The sequence below is a fragment of the Salvelinus alpinus genome, chromosome 23 (genome assembly GCF_045679555.1).
Source record: "Salvelinus alpinus chromosome 23, SLU_Salpinus.1, whole genome shotgun sequence".
NCBI lineage: Eukaryota > Metazoa > Chordata > Actinopteri > Salmoniformes > Salmonidae > Salvelinus > Salvelinus alpinus.
The window spans coordinates 19467626-19486576 of NC_092108.1; the positions used below are offsets into that span (position 1 = coordinate 19467626).

Genomic DNA, 18951 nt, shown 5'->3' on the forward strand with positions numbered 1-18951 from the left:
ATTCTCTCTACTATTCTTCTGACATTTCACATTCTTAAAATAAAGTGGTGATCCTAACTGACCTAAAATTGTGAATTTTTACGAGGATTAATTGTCAGGAATTGTGAAAAACTGAGTTTAAATGCATTTGGCTTAGCTGTATGTAAACTTCCGACTTCAACCATACATGTCCCCTTTCCCTGCAACCACTAAATCAATGGCTTATCTTTTTACAATCTTTGCCTTTCAAGTCCAACACACAGAGATACACACACTGCCTTCCACCTTGCTACAGAAAACATTGCTATAGAGGGCAATTTGATAAATGAGCTTGGCCATTTGTTGAACAAATACAGTATCTAAGGCATGACACAGCAGCAGAGGCAGAACGAGGGAAGTGTCTGTAACCCTGTTCCTTAAAATTAAACAAATTAAACTGTATAATACATAAGTTTATTAGCAACTCATTACATTTCATATACTCTTTAGATAAATATTACATTGCAAAACAAAAACGGTTCCTAAAGTTGACAAATGAAAAATTATCTCAGACCCTGCCCATTGTAAGAGGCATCTCCAGTTTGTCAGTGAGTAAAAGAGAAAGAGGGAGAGATCACTTATCCAGCATCAGTACCACACACAAGTGAAGGAGACAGGGGAGACACAGGGACTGAATTGCATAGCAGCTGAGACCTTTCCAATCTAAGACAGGAAAATAGAATAATCCTAAAGTGAGACCTCATTTATATAAGACTTCATATAAATGAGTAAGGCACTACTCAGTAATAGAACATTCATTCCTAATCTAAAATAAAAGTTAGACTTAATTAAAAACCTGAAAGTTTCAATATGAATTCATATTCCCCCGACTGACATAAAAATGAAGCAATACAATTAGCAATGTTTTCTTAGGAATAAAATAGTGACTAAACCCCTACCCCACAGAGATATACAGTGCCTTTGGAAAGTATTCAGACTCCTTGACTTTTTTTCCCCTCAGCAATCTACACAGAATACCCCATAATGACAGTGAAAACAGGTTTATACATTTTTGCTAATTTATTCAAAACAAAAATCAAATACCTTGTTTACATAAGTATTCAGACCCTTTGCTATGAGAATCGAAATTAAGCTCAGGTGAATGGTTTTTCCATTGATCATACTTGACATGTTTCTACAACTTGGAGTACACCTGTGTTAAATTCAATTGATTTGACATGATTTGGAAAGGCACACACCTGTCTATATAAGGTCCCACCAGACAGTGCATGTCAGAGCAAAAACCAAGCCATGAGGTCGAAGGAATTGTCCGTAGAGCTCCGAGACAGGATTGTGTTGTATAGATCTGGTGAAGGATACCAAAAATATTCTGAAGCATTGAAGGTCCCCAAGAAATCAAATTGTATTGGTCACATAGACATATTTAGCAGCTGTTATGGCAGGTGTAGCAAAAGTGCTTTCTAAACAGTTGCCTCCATCTTTCTTAAATGGAACCACCAAGACTCTTCCTACAGCTGGCTGCCCTGCCAAACTGAGCAATCGGGGGAGAAGGGCCTTGGTCAGGAAGGTGACCAAGAACCCGATGGTCACTCTGACAGTGCTCTAGAGTTCCTCTGTGGAGATAGGAGAACCTTCCAGAAGGACAACCATCTCTGCAGCACTCCACCAATCAGGCCTTTATGGAAGAGTGGCCAGATGGAAGCCACTACTCAGTAAAAGGCACATGACAGCCCACTTGTAGTTTTCCTAAAGGCACCTAAAGACTCTCAGACCATGAGAAACAAGATTCTCTGGTCTGATGAAACCAAGATTGAACTCTTTGGCCTGAATGCCAAGCATCACGTTTGGAAGACACCTGGCACCATACCTACGGTGAAGCGTGGTGGCAGCATAATGCTGTGGGGATGTTTTTCAGCAGCAGGGACTGGGAGACTAGTCAGGATCAAGGCAAAGATGTAATGGCGCAAAGTACAGAGAGATCCTTGATGAAACCCTGTTCCAGAACACTCAGGACCTCAGCCTGGGGCAAAGGTTCACCTTCCAACAGGACAATGACCCTAATCACACAGCCAAGACAACACAGGAGCCAGAGCCCGGACTTGAACCCGATCGAATGTCTCTGGAGAGACCTAAAATAGCTGTGCAGCCATGCTCCCCATCCAACCTGACAGAGCTTAAGAGGATCGGCAGAGAAGAATGGGAGAAACTCCCCAAATACAGGTGTGCCAAGCTTGTAGCGTCACACCCAAGAAGACTCAAGGCTGTAATTGCTGCCGATAAATTAGCAAAATGTTCTAAAAACCTGTTTTTGCTTTGTCATTATGGGGTATTGTGTGTAGATTGAGGGGGGGGGGGGACTAATCAATTTTAGAATAAGGCTGTAACGTAACAAAATGTGGAAAAAGTCAAGTGGTCTGAATACTTTCCGAAGCATAAACAAATCAAAATATATTTTAACACTTTTTTGATTACTACATGATTCCATCTGTGTTATTTCATAGTTTTGATGTATTCACTATTATTCTACAATAATAGAAATCAGTAAAAATAAAGAAAAACCCTTGAATGAGTAGGTGTCCAAACCTTTGACTGGTACTGTATGTGTATGTATTGTACCATAGATATGTATAAAGATTGTGTGTGTATCTCTATCAAAAATCAAAACCATCAAAATATTTGGCTGAACTTTAAAATATTACGTTTTGCTTTTTACATTAGTCTGTATTAGAAAATATAGATACAATGATCCCTTCCATAATGAGCATGAGAATGTATGTCATGTTTTTTTTAACATATTTCCATAATTTTCATCTGTGAACTGTTTCCTGCCCCCATGAACAAACAGATTTAACTTACAACCCTTACTTTTCATAAAGTCCTGTAGATAATATTGTCGAGACAGGCACAATGCGCACAACTACAATACAACTCTATGGGGCAAGACAAGGGAAAATGTGGACATGGGCTCGTCGTACAATATAATATTTTGTTAGATATTACAGAGGTAAGTTTAAATAACAGTTCTTAACCCAAGCCAGTGATGACTGGAGATATTATCTGGTTCTATTTTTGCAGTCTGTAACAAAAAATGTTTCAGGCATGGGTGCTTGTGCTATGAAAGAGAGACTTAGGAATCAGAGCCACGTTGCTACTAGTAGTGTTAATGCTGACAGGATGTGTCGTTGTAGAGATGGGTTGGAAATACAGTTTAGGATTTTCTGGTCTTATAGCTGTTATCTGAAGTATTGCTGTTGTCAACAATGCTTTTGTTGTCAGAGGTTTTATAGTTGTCAATATCGTCATCAGAGACGTCCGTTTTTTTGCTGTAATTGGTATTATCTGTGTTTTGGGTGTTAGTCTCATTGGTGTTGCCTGGATCTGAGGACTGCAGCTCAACCCGTATGCCATTGAGCTCCACCAGTCCATCATGCAGCTGGGTCGCCACCTCCCTGATCTTGGCTGCAAACTCTGACTTGGCTCCCTTCTTCAGCTCCTTGGAGTCCTTGGCCACAAAGTAGATGTCCATGCCCACAAAGAGGCCGGTGAGCACTCCGGTGGCCATGCTGGCAATCTGGACAGCTCTGGCCGCGGTGCTGCCCGCCACGTTGGCTATCTGCACCACACGCATCATCTCATTGGCGTTAATGAGGATGGCCTTTCCAGCCATGGCGCCATCCTCGTAGATGTTGTTGAGGCCCGGGAAGTCGCGGTTGTATGCATGCTTCTTCATCTTCAGTAGGTCGAACCTGCGCAGACTCTCAATCCCCTGCTTGATGAACAGCATGCACTTGTTGATGTCGGTTATCTTCTCCTGGTAGTCCGTCACGATGGCCTCCACCTTCTTGCGGTCCATGGAGTTGTTGACCGTGTTGGAGATTCCGGCTCCAGCCGTGGTGAGGCCGCCCGCCGTGGCCACGCCCAGCCCCACCGCCGTGACAATCAGGGAGGTTCCGAAGGTGACAGGGGCCAGGGCGAGGCCTACAATGGTACATACGCCTCCTACCGCACTGGTGGAACCGCCAGTGATTTGGGCGATCTTAGTCTTCTTGTTGAAACAGTCGAGGGCGTCTGCAATGCTGTTAAGGTCAATGACGTGCTGCCACAGGCTCTCTGCACGCTCTGAGAAGAGCTTGTTGAACACACGGATACCTTTCTGCACCTTCTCAGCTGTTACTGCAAACACCCTGGAAAACAAGTTTAGATGAATTAGTATTATCCATGCTTACTTACTATAGTATGATGTACCCATTTACCAGCTTTATAACATGGCTGTTCTATACAGGTGCACGCACATAAGGTAACACCCAACATAAGGAATCACTTACTTGGCCTCCTCTTTTTCAGTCATGTCATCCTCTTGAGGCATGTCTTCCCACTCTGCAGCAAAAGAGAAAGGGCATCATTTGGATCAAGTTTAAGGAATACCCCTACGCCAGTACTGTGTGCATGTTTCGGACTCACGCTCCACTGTGCTCCACCACTCCATCAGGCCATCCATATTCTGCTGAGACACACATTTTCCTAAATCAGCTTCAGAAAGTCATACTTTTCAATCAAAAATCTATTTAAATCAAATGCACAACTCCGTGGCAGTTAGTGAGAGGAAACCAAGAGTGAAAAGTAAATCTGTGGGTATTTAAGAGCACAGATTGATATTATTAACATTGTTTACAGAAACCAACCTGCTGCTCTGGCTCCGCTGGATTAATACGGAATACCTCCAATTGGTCGAATAATGATTTATTTCCACCTTTGTTCTGAGAGGGCAGGGGTGATAAATGACATGCTGTTATGTATACATTCTACACACTAAAGAAAAGTAGAATATTTCTTGGCAAACCAATGTTTTTGCTGCCAGTGTAGCAACCAAGATATAGAGACAATTAATCAGAGATCAGATTCACTGGCCAGAAATGAGAAAATACGTGGTCAGTTTCAGATTTCAAGTTGCGATTTTGGATTTCAGTTCCTTTCTCTGCTGTTTTGCAGAAGTGGAGCATCTAAAATCTTCCAGGGTTCAAAGAAACAGGAAGCAGGGGAACAAGTTTACGCAAATAGCAATCTAATCAATTCACAATGCAAAGTAAGGGGCGAGGTGGTGTGGCTGGGTGTTTGGTAGGTAGAGATAGAAAGAAAAAAGAACAGAAGATTTAAAAAAGAACATCCTTTTCTTAGTTGGGAGTCAGAGAATACCGTGTGGGGAAATCCTTCCAGTGACCGAGAAAAAAAGAGCTAGTCATCTAATAGACCTCATGTGACGGCCATTTTGCAATCCTGGGCCACTTTACAGTCTGTTAGCTGTGGCAGTCAAGCCATCGCATACACAAACAAAACCTCAGGAGTGACGGTTGTACAGTAGATATCCATTAAAACAGTACCGGTATCTGGCAGAACAGTGTTAGTAGGAGTGTCAGGGTGCAGAGCTACCTCTGTTGAGTCACTGCCTGAAGCTCCCTGCTGGGGTTCACGCTTCTTGGTTTTACCCTGAAACAGACACAAATCAAAAATAATAACTTTTACACTAGAGGACTAACAGTTATCCCACAACGGAACCATAACATGCATATTGTAAACCATAGTTAACACCTGGAGGAAGGGAACTACAATGTACACAATGGGAGATCAACAGATGTGTGTGCATGAAAATAGAGGTTTGAACGTTACCTTGCCTCCAGCACCGCGTGGCATGAATGGATTGTGTCTCGTGGGTTCTCGCATCTTGGCCTAAGAACAATAGAATACAAATCAATACATTAACGCAAAGGGCAAGTAAAGGGAAGTGTTAATTTGGTTACCTCATAGTGTCTGTTAGAAACATTGAGAAAATCTGGAAAATACCGGCATTTAATCATGGAATAATCTTAACTGAATTGAAGTGAAACCCTGATATTTGCATGGACACAGCAAGGATAGAGTACTGTGCCCGTATTCCTAAAGCGTATCAGAGTATGAGTGCTTATCTAGGATCAGGATCCCACCTGTCAATATAAATCATATTCATTACGTTCTAAAAGCCCAAACTGATCCTAGATCAGCGCTCCTACTCCGAGAAGCTTTGTGGATACACGCCGAGAGGGATGTAGAAAATAAAATGAAAACAAACTCTTACTGATGTGCTATCTGTAGGTTTAACCACGGCCTCTCCTTCGTCCTTGTTCTCTCCCTCCTCTTTTACCACCGGGAAGAGAGATTCACCCTCTTTAAGGCATTCATCATCACATTGGTCCTAGAAAATAAATTACAGATAAGGAGTGAGTGTGCGTGTGTGTGTATGGTGTGTGAGCGTATGTGCGTGCGCTTACCGGATTGTCTTTTTTTGCATTTTGCTGACCACGTCTGGCTGGTCTGTTTATCTCCTGGAAACATAAGACAAAATCCTCCTATAAGAGCCACCATGACACAGGATAACTGATAGATACGATTATAAATCCTGATCAGTCAAATCATCCAAGCCTACCTCTTCTGTGGGTCGAGGAGGAACCACTGGAGTTTCAGCAGTTTTCCCTTTCCTCTCACTCGGCATCATATTACGGTTAGCCTGAAATAGTCAGAAGGACGAATATAGTCACAATCTCAATTGTGCATTAATTAAACAGAGATACCGGTACGGTACATATACAGAGGGGTCAGAAATGATTGACATCCTTGATAAAGATGAGCAGTAATAATTGTATAAAATAAACAATTCAAATACTGAGCTATATTGTATGCTCCATTATATTATTTTATACTAAAACAATTATTCAGAAAGACTTTGTTAACAAGTAATAGTTATTTTTTCTCAAAAAGGGTAGGGGGTCAAAATTGACACCCCTAAATAATCTTATAAATAAAGTTGTCAAAAGTTTAGCATTTGGTCCTAGAATGCAATGACAACATCAAGCTTGGATGCATTTGCAGTTTATTTTAGTTGTGTTTCAGATTTAGTGCCCAATAGAAATTAATGGATTGTGTCATTTTGGAGTCATTTTTATTGTAAATAAGAATAGAAGTTTCTAAACACGTTAATGTGGATTAGGGATGACCCCAATTAGTCAACGGGTCGATTGTTTGGTCGATAGGTTGTTGGTCGACCAAGATTTTCTTTTGTCAAGCAGTAGCGCGTATATATACACACACATACACACATAGAAACACACACATATACATATATATATACACAAACATATATATACACATACATGTATATATGTATACATGTATATATATATATATATACACAGTATATCACAAAAGTGAGTCATGGGTAGAGAAGGAAGTCCCAGAAGGAAGCCTCTTCTAAAGATGATGCACAAGAAAGCCCGCAAACAGTTTGCTGAAGACAAGCAGACTGGGACTTCCCTCCCTCGGTGAGGGAAAATGGCTAATTGGGCCCAATTTGGACATTTTCACTTAGGGGTTGTACTCACTTTTGTTGCCAGCGGTTTAGACATGGATGGCTGTGTGTTGAGTTATTTTGAGGGGACAGCAAATTTACACTGTTATACAAGCTGTACACTCACTACTTTACAATGTAGCAAAGTGTCATTTGTTCAGTGTTGTCACATGAAAAGATATACTCAAATATTTAAAAAGAATGTGAGGGGTGTACTCACTTTTGTGATATACTGTATATATGTGTATATAAATATATATATGTGTGTGTATATACACGCATATATATATATATACATACGCATATATATATATATATATATATATATATATACACACATACGCATATATATGTATAGAAATATATATATATGTGTGTACATATACACGCATATATATATATATATATATACACACACTGCTCAAAGAAATAAAGGGAACACTTAAACAACACAATGTAACTCCAAGTCAATCACACTTCTGTGAAATCAAACTGTCCACTTAGGAAGCAACACTGATTGACAATAAATTTCACATGCTGTTGTGCAAATGGAATAGACAAAAGGTGGAAATTATAGGCAATTAGCAAGACACCCCCAATAAAGGAGTGGTTCTGCAGGTGGTGACCACAGACCACTTCTCAGTTCCTATGCTTCCTGGCTGATGTTTTGGTCACTTTTGAATGCTGGCGGTGCTTTCACTCTAGTGGTAGCATGAGACGGAGTCTACAACCCACACAAGTGGCTCAGGTAGTGCAGCTCATCCAGGATGGCACATCAATGCGAGCTGTGGCAAGAAGGTTTGCTGTGTCTGTCAGCGTAGTGTCCAGAGCATGGAGGCGCTACCAGGAGACAGGCCAGTACATCAGGAGACGTGGAGGAGGCCGTAGGAGGGCAACAACCCAGCAGCAGGACCGCTACCTCCGCCTTTGTGCAAGGAGGAGCAGGAGGAGCACTGCCAGAGCCCTGCAAAATGACCTCCAGCAGGCCACAAATGTGCATGTGTCTGCTCAAACGGTCAGAAACAGACTCCATGAGGGTGGTATGAGGGCCCGACGTCCACAGGTGGGGGTTGTGCTTACAGCCCAACACCGTGCAGGACGTTTGGCATTTGCCAGAGAACACCAAGATTGGCAAATTCGCCACTGCCATTCGCTCTTCACAGATGAAAGCAGGTTCACACTGAGCACATGTGACAGACATGACAGAGTCTGGAGACGCCGTGGAGAACGTTCTGCTGCCTGCAACATCCTCCAGCATGACCGGTTTGGCGGTCACATATACGTATATGTATATATACACACACACAAACACAGCAACAAAATGTTTTCCCTTTTTCAGGACCAGGTCTTTCAAAGATAATTCGTAAAAATCCAAATAACTTCACAGATCTTCATTGTAAAGGGTTTAAACACTGTTTCCTATGCTTTTTCAATGAACCATAAACATGAACATGCACCTGTGGAACAGTGGTTAAGACACTAACAGTCACAGTTATGAAAACTTAGGACACTAAAAGAGGCTCATCCTGAGATGACCCTCCATCCAGCATGACAATGCCACCAGCCATACTGCTCATTCTGTGTATGATTTCCTGCAAGACAGGAATGTCAGTGTTCTGCCATGGCCAGCGAAAAGCCCGGATCTCAATCCCATTGAACACGTCTGGGACCTGATGGATCGGAGGGTGAAGGCTAGGGCCATTTACCCCAGAAATGTCCGGGAACTTGCAGGTGCCTTGGTGGAAGAGTGGGGTAACATATCACAGTGCAGTTCATGAGGAGGAGATGCACTGCAGTACTTAATGCAGATGGTGGCCACACCAGATACTGACTGTTACTTTTGATTTTGACCACCCCTTTGCTCAGGGACACATTATTCCATTTCTGTTAGTCACATGTCTGTGGAACTTGTTCAGTTTATGTCTCAGTTGTTGAATCTTATGTTCATACAAATATTTACACATGTTAAGTTTGCTGAAAATAAAACGCAGTTGACAGTGAAGACTGTTGAAAAAGCATTCCAGGTGAAGCTGGTTGAGAGAACGCCAAGAGTGTGCAAAGCTGTCATCAGGGTGGCTACTTTGAAGAATCTCAAATATAAAATATGTAGATTTGTTTAACACTTTTTTGCTTACTACATGATTCCATATGTATTATTTAATGGTTTTGATGTCTTCACTATTATTCCACAATATAGAAAATAGTAAAAACAAAGAAAAACCATTGACTGGTACTGTACGTATTCAGACCCTTTGCCTATGAGACTCGAACTTGAGCTCAGGTGCATCCTGTTTCCATTGATCATGCTTGGGATTTTTCTACAACTTGGTGTCCACCTGTGGTAAATTAAATTGATTGGACATAATTTGGAAAGGCACACACCTGTCTAGATAAGGTCCCACCATTGACAGTTCATGTCAGAGCAAAACCCAAGCCATGAGGTCGAAGGAATTGTCTGTAGAGCTCTGAGAGAGGATTTTGCCGAGGCACAGATCTGGGGAAGGGTACCAAAAAATGTATGCGGCATTGAAGGTCACCAAAAACACAGTTGCCTCCATCCATCTTAAATGGAAGAAGTTTGGAACCACCAAGACTCTACCTAGAGTTGGCCACCCGGCCAAACTGAGCAATCGGGGGAGAAGAGCCTTGGTCAGGGAGGTGACCAAGAACTCGATGGTTACTCTGACAGAGTTAGAGTTCCTCTGTGGAGATGGGAGAACCTTCCAGAAGGACAACCATTCCTGCAGCACTCCACCAATCAGGCCTTTATGGTGGTGGAAAGACAGAAGCCACTCCTCAGTAAAAGGCACACGACAGCCCACTTGGAGTTTGTTTACACTTAGAAGTAGGCCTGTAGGCTACCTGGCCTGCTCGCAAATGTAGGAATAGGAATGTGCCCATTTGGGGATCTGATAGTATTTCTGATTGGCTGTAGAGCTTCTCAAAGTAATGTTTTCTTCACCTAAATAGCAAGCAAACAAAGTCTGTTTTTACATCCATTGAGAATGACAATAATTCCTCAATGTATTTGATCCCCCCCAGCTCTCTCCCTTTTGATAACCACTCAGCGTGAAAGGGGAAAATGTCATGCTCCGATCCAGTGGAAACGTCATCAAATAGACCTACCTGATAACTTATCAGTGCATGACTTAGACAAATAGGTTCTGGTACTGTTTAAGTACATGAGCTCCACAATCCTTTTGAGCTAATATTCTATAAGAGGAACAGGAGCTCAAGCAGTAGAGCATTTGAGGTGTCGGTACTCAGCTCTAGTGAGCTCCTGCCCAAGTCAAGCACTGTTTCATATCCCTTGCGTAAACAGCCTACAGCTGTGTCTGTCCTGAGCTCACTGGCACAGAAACTGAGCTCCCAGAATATTTTATACCATGTTGCAAGTTCGTTAGCGCAAGCATTAGGCCAGACCAAAGTTAATAGTTGATAAAAAAATTCAAGTTCATTGCAGACAAGCCATGCATATCCAATGTGATTTATAGGTTCTTGTCTTTTTTTTTTTAATCAGAATATTTTCTACTTGCAGGCTGCAATGTTTTTATTTGTTGTTTTTATGTAGGCAATGCTTTTACATAGTTGGCAATGGCAATAGAAGTCACTTTAGGTTTGTATAATTTTTATTCAAATTTTGATAGAATTTTGATTAATCACATGACAATGACTTTGAGATATGAAGACGTTATTATAAACAAAACTGTTCCACAATGTGCTTATGAAAACCACAACTGGCACACAGGTCGGTAGAAATAGTAAGATAAATTGGCATTCCACATGAGAAAGGTTGCCGACTCCTCATTTAGCCAATTACCGGCAACTTTAGGAGAGTAATGGCAGAATCTGCAAAAGCCAGCAGGAGAGGGAGAATGGTTGGGTCAAGTTTAGGATTTCTTCAGATTATGTTGATCTCTGGCTCCCTCGAGTCATTTGTGTTTTATTTCATCAAAAAAAGCATTAGACAAGCTCAATGCATTTAGTTGATTTTATTTAAACACAGAGTGTCTATATAGGGAAACGTACTCGTTAAAAAAAATGGTGAATCGAACAGATGACTTTCGGACAACTAATATGTATTTATTTTTTTGTCCGGGACAGCGCTAATGTGGATGCTTCCATGACATGCTAACCTCCCCATGTTAATGGTGAGAGATTAGTAAGTCTTGGTAGTATGATCTTTGAACCTCTAATTAAATTCAGACCCACTATAGATAACACACATCCAAAAATGAAGATGACTGGTGTAAACCATACCTGATTGTCGTCCGTCTCTCTCTTCTTCAGTCTGTCATGTAAGGCTATATCCTTCAGCTCCTGTGGAGAGGTGACAGACAACCTCAGCAGAGATATATAAAACATTTGACATACGGTAAGGAGGAGCAGTTTGCCTACCTCTTCAGTGGGTCTGGGAGGAACTGCCGGCTGTGTTTCAGTTCTCTCCTTCCTCTCTCTCTGGATCAGATTGCTTTTGACCTGACAAGGACACTCACAGTCAATCACTGTTCTGTTCCTGTGACTTTGTGAGAGTTAGAGACGCAAAGGCTGGTGGGAACTTTAGGAAAAGGTGGAGACAAGGAAGAGAGGGGACTTTCGAAAGAGAAAAGCAACTTTGATTGTGTGTATGGTCTTGTTCTTCTATCCTCCCCACAAGGATAGTAAAACAAAGAACATTTCCAATGTCCCCACAATCACAAAGGCTATTTTCAGTTATGTTTAGAATTAGAATTATGGTTAGGTTTAGGGTAAATAAGATTTTGAATGGAAATCAATTTTAGGTCCCCGCTAGGATAGTAGAACAAGTGTGTGTGGTATAAATTATGTAACAAACTCACTGTTTTTTGCTTTTCCTCTTCCTGCCTCTCCTTGTCCCCGAGTAATTTTGTATCTTCATTGTCCTTCTGAACAAGGAAAGTCATTGTTATTTTAAAGGGATCATCCTTCTCACCATATTCATTAACACATCTCTGCAGCATCACCACTTGCACTGAACTCAAAACCACCAACAACACAAACCGCAACTATCACGACTTTGAAAACATCACGCCATCATAATCCTAACGAACATTTCACAAAAATCATAATCATTGATACAAGCACCACCACCAACAGTTAATTAAATTCATTGAAATATTTACTGTAGTTAAAGAGCAGAATGGATTCAGTTTTGATAGGGCTCCATGGAAATTCGGACAGAAATAAATGACATGCAATATGACTTGAATTACACAATGAAACAGGAACAGTAACAGATGAACAGGGCCGTGCATAGGAATGTTTGTGGCTGGCAAGCTTTTCTGTGGTGGCAGGTGGCTCTTCAACATCTGATCCTGGTTCCTTATATACAGTTCCTTCAGAAAGTATTCATAACCCTTGACTTACTCCACATTTTGTTGTGTTACAGCCTGAATTCAAAATGGATTAAATCTATTTTTTTTTATATATACACACACACACAAAACCGCATCATGACAAAGTGAAAACATGTTTTTAGAATTGTTAGCTAATTTATTGAAAATGAAACAAATATAATTTACATAAGTATTCACACCCCTGAGTAAATACATGTTAGAGTCACCTTTGGCAGTGAATCTTTCTGGGTAAGTCTCTAAGAGCTTTGCACACCTGGATTGTACAATATTTGCCCGTTATTCTTTTCAAAATTCTTCAAGTTCTGTTAAATGGTTGTCTAGCAATAATCAACCAATTTAAGTCTTGCCATAGTTTTTCAAGCAGATTTATGTCAAAACTAACTCTGCCACTCAAACATTCACCGTCTTCTTGGTAAGCAACTCCACTGTAGATTTGGCCTTGTGTTTTAGGTTATTATCCTGCTGAAAAGTTCATTTATCTCCCAGTGTCTGGTGGAAAGCAGACAACCAGGTTTCCTCTAGGATTTTGCCTGTGCTTAGCTCCATTGCATTTCTTTGTTTATCCTGAAAAACTCCCCTGTCCTTAACGATTACAAGCATACCAGTAACATGATGCAGCCACCATTATGCTTGAAAATATGGAGCGGTACTCAGTAATGTATTGTATTTAATTTGCCCCAAACATAAGACTTCGTATTCAGGACAAAAAGTTAATTGACACATTTTTGTGACCAACAGATGCATATCTGTATTCCCAGTCAAGTGAAATCTATGGATTAGGGCCTAATTTATTTATTTAAATTGACTGATTTCCTTATATAAACTGTAACTCAGTAAAATCATAGAAATTGTTGCATTTATATTTTTGTTCAGTATGTTTGTTCTCGGGCTGTAGATGTTGCCACCATATTCAGCTCAAACTATCAGTCTCAAGCATCGTTATAAATGAAATTACTCTATCTTCATAGTTCAAACTATCATATGATATTGAAAGAAAATAAGCACCACCTATGGAAAAACCACATGAGTTTCACGTGAATTGAAATTTCACACGAAATCATGTGATTTTCTACAAGTGAAATCTGTTTTTTTCTGGAGGGATCTTATTAGTGTAATCTCATTGGCTAGTACAACAGCTATGCTGTCTTACTTTGGGAGTTGATTTAAAAGGATTCAGCTTGTTCATGGCTCCAACCAGTTTGTTCTGACAGATAAAGACACATAAAAAAGACAAATTAAAAGCTGCTTATTATTTGCTGGGGGTGTTATATGAAGCGATCCAAATGCAACTTAGTTGCATGCAAAACAAACTGGAGGCAAGTTGCATTGTGTAACACCAGCCTCACCTTTGAGGTCTTGTCTGAGAGACTGTCACTGCTGGCTGAAATGGACACATGTTTTACAGTTACCAGTTAAGTACATTCTGAGTTTTGAGATTCCATATTGATGAATAAAGAGTACAGCAACAAATTCTACCAAAATGCTTACCTCTTTGGTTTTAGAGTGTTTTTCAGAAGAGGTGAGATTCTCCTTTGATCCTGACGTGTTTTCAGCCTTCTACTTTTCCTGCAATTAAAGATGCCATCAATATCATAAAAAAGTATAAATATTGATAGCACTATCACCTGCACAGGTACTGAGCATTCTCCTGGTTTAGAGGATCCCAGTGAATTTTCCTTATTTTTCCTGGTAAAGATTGTGTGTGTGTGTGTGAGAAATATATATTGTGTCACATAACAGCACTGCCCTCTTTACACACTAGGCTGCTCATTGTGGATTCATTCACAGAGGATTTAGAAAAATACACAGAAGGTTTGGTCAATGGTTATGGTTCTTGTATTAAAGAAAACCTATTGTAGCGAATTCGGGGGGTAGCCCAAACCGGGTCTCGAGCCCGGATCCAGCGACTGTCAAGCCAACACCTTAACCGTTATGCCAAGAGGTCTTGACGAGGTTGCTAGGTGTTGGGTTGGTCACTACATTATACTCTCTTCCTTTGGGAAAGAATGTCCCCGCATTTCAATACTATACCAAGTCCCTCATGTGCACACCTCTCCGATGGCCTAACGGGCACCCTCCCACTTCCGACACCAGTGTAGTGAATTCGCGGGGTAGCCCCGACCAGGACTCGAACCCAGGTCCAGCAACAGTTAACCCCTTGACGAGGTCGCTAGGTGTTGGGTTGTTCGTATCAATATGTAGGATACTCAGTTTCACCATAATTTAACTCTCAACAACAACAAAAAAACTTGCCCAAGGTTGGCTCAGTGTGAACTACAATTTCAACGCTAGGTTTTATCGTTTAGAAAAACGTGTCAATCATAGCTTGCAAAGCGGTTTTCGAAACATATGACGATATGCCCCTTATCTTTCACATTCATAACAGCGAGAAAGAATCTTTCAAATAAAAATACACACTTACTATAGCAGTTTTGCACAGATCCATATGCTCTGTGTGCCTCCAGTTGACGAACTACACTCCCTCCCCAGTTACAGTGCATTCAGAAAGTTTAGACCCCTTGACATCTTCCACATTTTGTTACAGCCTTATTTTAAAATTCATTAAATTGTTTTCCTCAATCTACACACGCTACCCCTTAACGACAAAGCGAAAACAGGTTTTTAAATTGTTTTGCAAATGTATTACATATAAACAGAAATACCTTACATAAGTATTCAGAACCTTTGCTATGAGACTCGAAATTGAGCTCAGGTGCATCCGGTTTCCATTGATCATGCTTGAAATGTTTCTACAACTGGATTGGAGTCCACCTGGGGTAAATTCAATTGATCGGACATGATTTGGAAAGGCACACGCCTGTCTATATAAAGGTCCCACAGTTGACAGTGCATGTCAGAGAAAAAAACCCAAGCCATGAGGCTAAAGGAATTGTCCGTAGAGCTCCAAGATAGGATTGTGTTGAGGCACAAATCTGGCGAAAGGTATCCAAAAAAATCTGCAGCATTGAAGGTCCCCAAGAACACAGTGGCCTCCATCATTATTAAATGGAAGAAGTTTGGAATCACCAAGACTCTTCCTAGAGCTAGCCGCCCGGCCAAACTGAGCAATCGGGGGAGAAGGGCCTTGGTCAGGGAGGTGACCAAGAACCCGATGGTCACTCTGACAGAGTTCCAGAATTCCTCTGTGGCGATGGGAGAACTTTCCAGAAGGACAATCATCTCTGCAGCACCAATCAGGCATTTATGGTAGTGGCCAGACAGAAGCCACTCCTCAGTAAAAGGCACATGACTGCCCACTTGGACTTTGCCAAAAGGCACCTAAAGGACTCTCAGACCATGAGAAACAAGATTCTCAGGTCTGATGAAATCAAGATTGAACTCTTTGGCCTGAATGCCAAGCGTCACATCTGGAGCAAACCTGGCACCATCCCTACAGTGTAGCATGGTGGTGGCAGCATCATGCTGTGGAGATGTTTTTCAGTGGCAGGGACTGGGAGACTAGTCAGGATCAAGGGGAAGATGAACAGATTAAAGTAAAAAATAATAATAATAATTAAACTACTCCAGAGAGCTTAGTACCTCAGACTGGGGCAAATGTTCACCTTCCAACAGGAGAACAACTTTAAGAAAACAGCTAAGACAATGCAGGAGTGGCTTCGGGACATGTCTTGGAATGTCCTTGAGTGGCCCAGCCAGAGCCCGGACTTGAACCTGATCAAACATCTCTGGAGAGACCTGAAAATAGCTGTGCAGCGACACTACCCATCCAAGCTGACAAAGATTGAGGGGAAATACAGGTGTGCCAAGCTTGTAGCGTCATACCCAGGAAGAATCGAGGCTGTAATGTAAATGTAATTCTCTGTTTTTTTTATACATTTTCTAAAAACCTGTTTTTTCTTTGTCATTATGGGGTATTGTGTGTAGGTTGATTAAAAAAAACTTGAATCCATTTTAGAATAAGGCAAGGGGTCTGAATACTTTCCGAATGCACTGTATGCTTACACACAGATGTTCCGAGCACGCTAGATAGCCAATTAACACAGATGGCTGCCTCGGTTTTCCGTTAACACGCGCTGTAACATGAAGATACGGCCGTGCGGAAACCCTAAAAGATGTGTCGTAATATACCCTCTTTTTTCCGATACGAAAGACACATTCCTTATGTTTCCAAAACCGTACCGTAATTTGCGTTACCTTTTAGAGAAGACCTCGGGGCTCTTAAAATAAGTCCCACGATAAGTAGATGATTAAACTCAACGATTTAGGATGGAGTTGAGAAGCAACTACTGAAGCTCCGACATAACAATTTTGGTTTTATATGAAACGACTGGTTTCAGCACCCATAAAATAGCCCCCAATGGCGGAAGACAGAGTGGACTACCTGTGCTAATTAGCTATCTGCGTCTCTGAACACCTGTGTGTAAACGGAAAACTGACCAGACCGGACACGTAGCGTCGCAAAATACATTTATAAATCCATGTTATTCAATTAATTACCAACAAGGGTCTGGGACGCCAAGGGCTAAAATAGAAGTCATTCCTATTTCTGATGCAAATCGCGCTGAAAGTCCTGCCTCTCCCATCTCCTCATTGGTTTATAGAAGCAGGTACCCACGTGCCATTGGTTATACCCACGTGGGTGATTGAAAGACGAACTTTGTTGCCGTTTGTCATGGTAATACAATGAAAGTTTAGATTGATCACCATATAAATTCAAAGATGAAAAAGCCTGGAAGGAAGAGAGACTAGAAACGATTCGGTTGGCTGTTTTGTGTGTGGATTAATTGTCGGAGTAGAGGTCCGTGTGCATTTCAGGTAAAATAACAACTCAACGTTTATATCCCAGGACAAATTAGCTAGCAACAGCAAGCTAGCTAAATAGAACAAATTAACGTTAGCTAGCAAGTGCAAGCTAACTAGCCATACATGTTTAATGCTTTTCGACCTGTCCCCAAATTAATGTCATTGGTTCAGAGTTTGTTTTGATATTTTAACCTGCGTTTGGTGGGGGTGAAATACATTTATGCACGATAGCGCACGCGCGCAGCCGGTTTGGGTTCCGTGTGACGCTGCAAAAAATACTGACGGCTGCAAATGTTTTAAAACAATTACTTTTTGTGTAGTGTAGCTGTACCTGCCATGATTATTATAATTTGTAAAATGTTATTTTGTTTTTAGTACAAGGAAATGTGTAGTCTTGTAAGCCCATGTGGGCTGGGTACTGGTAGGTGTATGACGCTTAAATAAATCATAAATCAACCATGTGTGTATTTTGCATTTGTGAAATTATTTTGATGTGTTAGGAAAGTCGAGGGATTTATGTATATAGAACCGTAAGGCAATTGAGACTCGATTAATGTTTAGATGGAGTATTTAGCGGGTTTGGCTTCCAGAGCCATTTCGTCTATAAACGGAACATTTAATGTCCTTTGACGATAAGGAGTAACTTTAGGCTTCTTTAGTCCATTATTGGGCTATGATGGGCTAACCATGACTTCTCCCTCGCACTCCAAATCCACAATGGCATCGCCCTTTCCGATCCTGTCAACACAAATGTTAACTATCTCTCATTATACAGGAGCAATTTATGGTCAGTTTAAAATGCACACCATTGTTTTCCCAATTACCAATAACACATTGTTGCGGACACCACAGATCAAAACATCACTTAAACGTATAACCAAAACAGTTTCAACATGAATCCCTTCGCCGCTTACCATTACAACTGCCTACTGGTTGTTTGTCTGTGATCTTCAAGCAATATAGGCGTTGACAGCCTTTTTCGATCGTAAAAGAAGTTGCTGAAATGTAGGCTGTGCTGAATAGTTGTTCGACTCGCACTGACGTCAGTTTATTAGACTACCAGTTGGCTTGATTCTTTACCAGTTGTTGAACTTTTCTTTCTAGGCTGTAACACAAGCTAAAGTGTGTTACGTCACATATGTAATAATAACTATGTTCGCTTCCATTACTTCTTCTTTAAGGTTTATTGGCAGAGTACACCCAAAAGGTGTATTGCTGCCACCTAATGTGCGGGATGAAAACAAAAAGATCCCAAAAATGGGAACATTCTTGGGTTGGGGGGAATATCCATACAAACTACCAACAACAACAAAAACAAAAACACTTTTTAAAAAAGGGTGACACATCTTCCATTGCCAATACCCCTTGTAGATCTTCCGCTGTGAACTCCTGAAGTCCCAGATACTTTTCAGCTGCAGCCACAATGATGTCCAACTTCTTTGATATTTGTGCCATACA

General features: G+C 41.1%; 1 protein-coding gene across 6 annotated transcripts; it reads right to left on the minus strand.

Annotated features, from left to right (window-relative positions):
- Positions 1-416: 416 nt before the first annotated feature.
- On the minus strand, positions 417-18679 carry LOC139550452 (apolipoprotein L2-like). 6 transcript variants are annotated; one of them, XM_071361367.1, is made up of 16 exons: positions 18408-18679; positions 14218-14295; positions 14076-14110; positions 13880-13933; positions 12193-12255; positions 11753-11833; positions 11615-11674; positions 6437-6517; positions 6282-6335; positions 6089-6205; positions 5644-5703; positions 5407-5463; positions 4662-4736; positions 4441-4483; positions 4305-4356; positions 417-4163 (listed from the first exon to the last, which is right to left on the minus strand). In XM_071361367.1, exons 4-16 carry the CDS (start codon positions 13913-13915, stop codon positions 3188-3190), a joined length of 1755 nt encoding a protein of 584 aa, XP_071217468.1. In that variant the 5' UTR covers positions 13916-13933; positions 14076-14110; positions 14218-14295; positions 18408-18679; the 3' UTR covers positions 417-3187. The 6 variants fall into 6 exon arrangements, with proteins under 6 accessions (XP_071217468.1, XP_071217467.1, XP_071217466.1 ...); XM_071361366.1 differs by having other exon boundaries at positions 4441-4480; positions 12193-12258; XM_071361365.1 differs by having other exon boundaries at positions 12193-12258; positions 18408-18678.
- Between the last annotated feature and the right edge of the window lie 272 nt (positions 18680-18951).

Coding starts and splice junctions, on each gene's coding strand:
- LOC139550452 (XM_071361365.1), bottom strand. CDS start 13,915: ATGAACAAGCTGAATCCTTTTAAATCAACTCCCAAA. Junction 12,259..13,879: donor CTTTTAAATCAACTCCCAAA/GTAAGACAGCAT, acceptor TTCCTTGTTCAG/AAGGACAATGAAGATACAAA. Junction 5,704..6,088: donor AACCTACAGATAGCACATCA/GTAAGAGTTTGT, acceptor TATTGTTCTTAG/GCCAAGATGCGAGAACCCAC.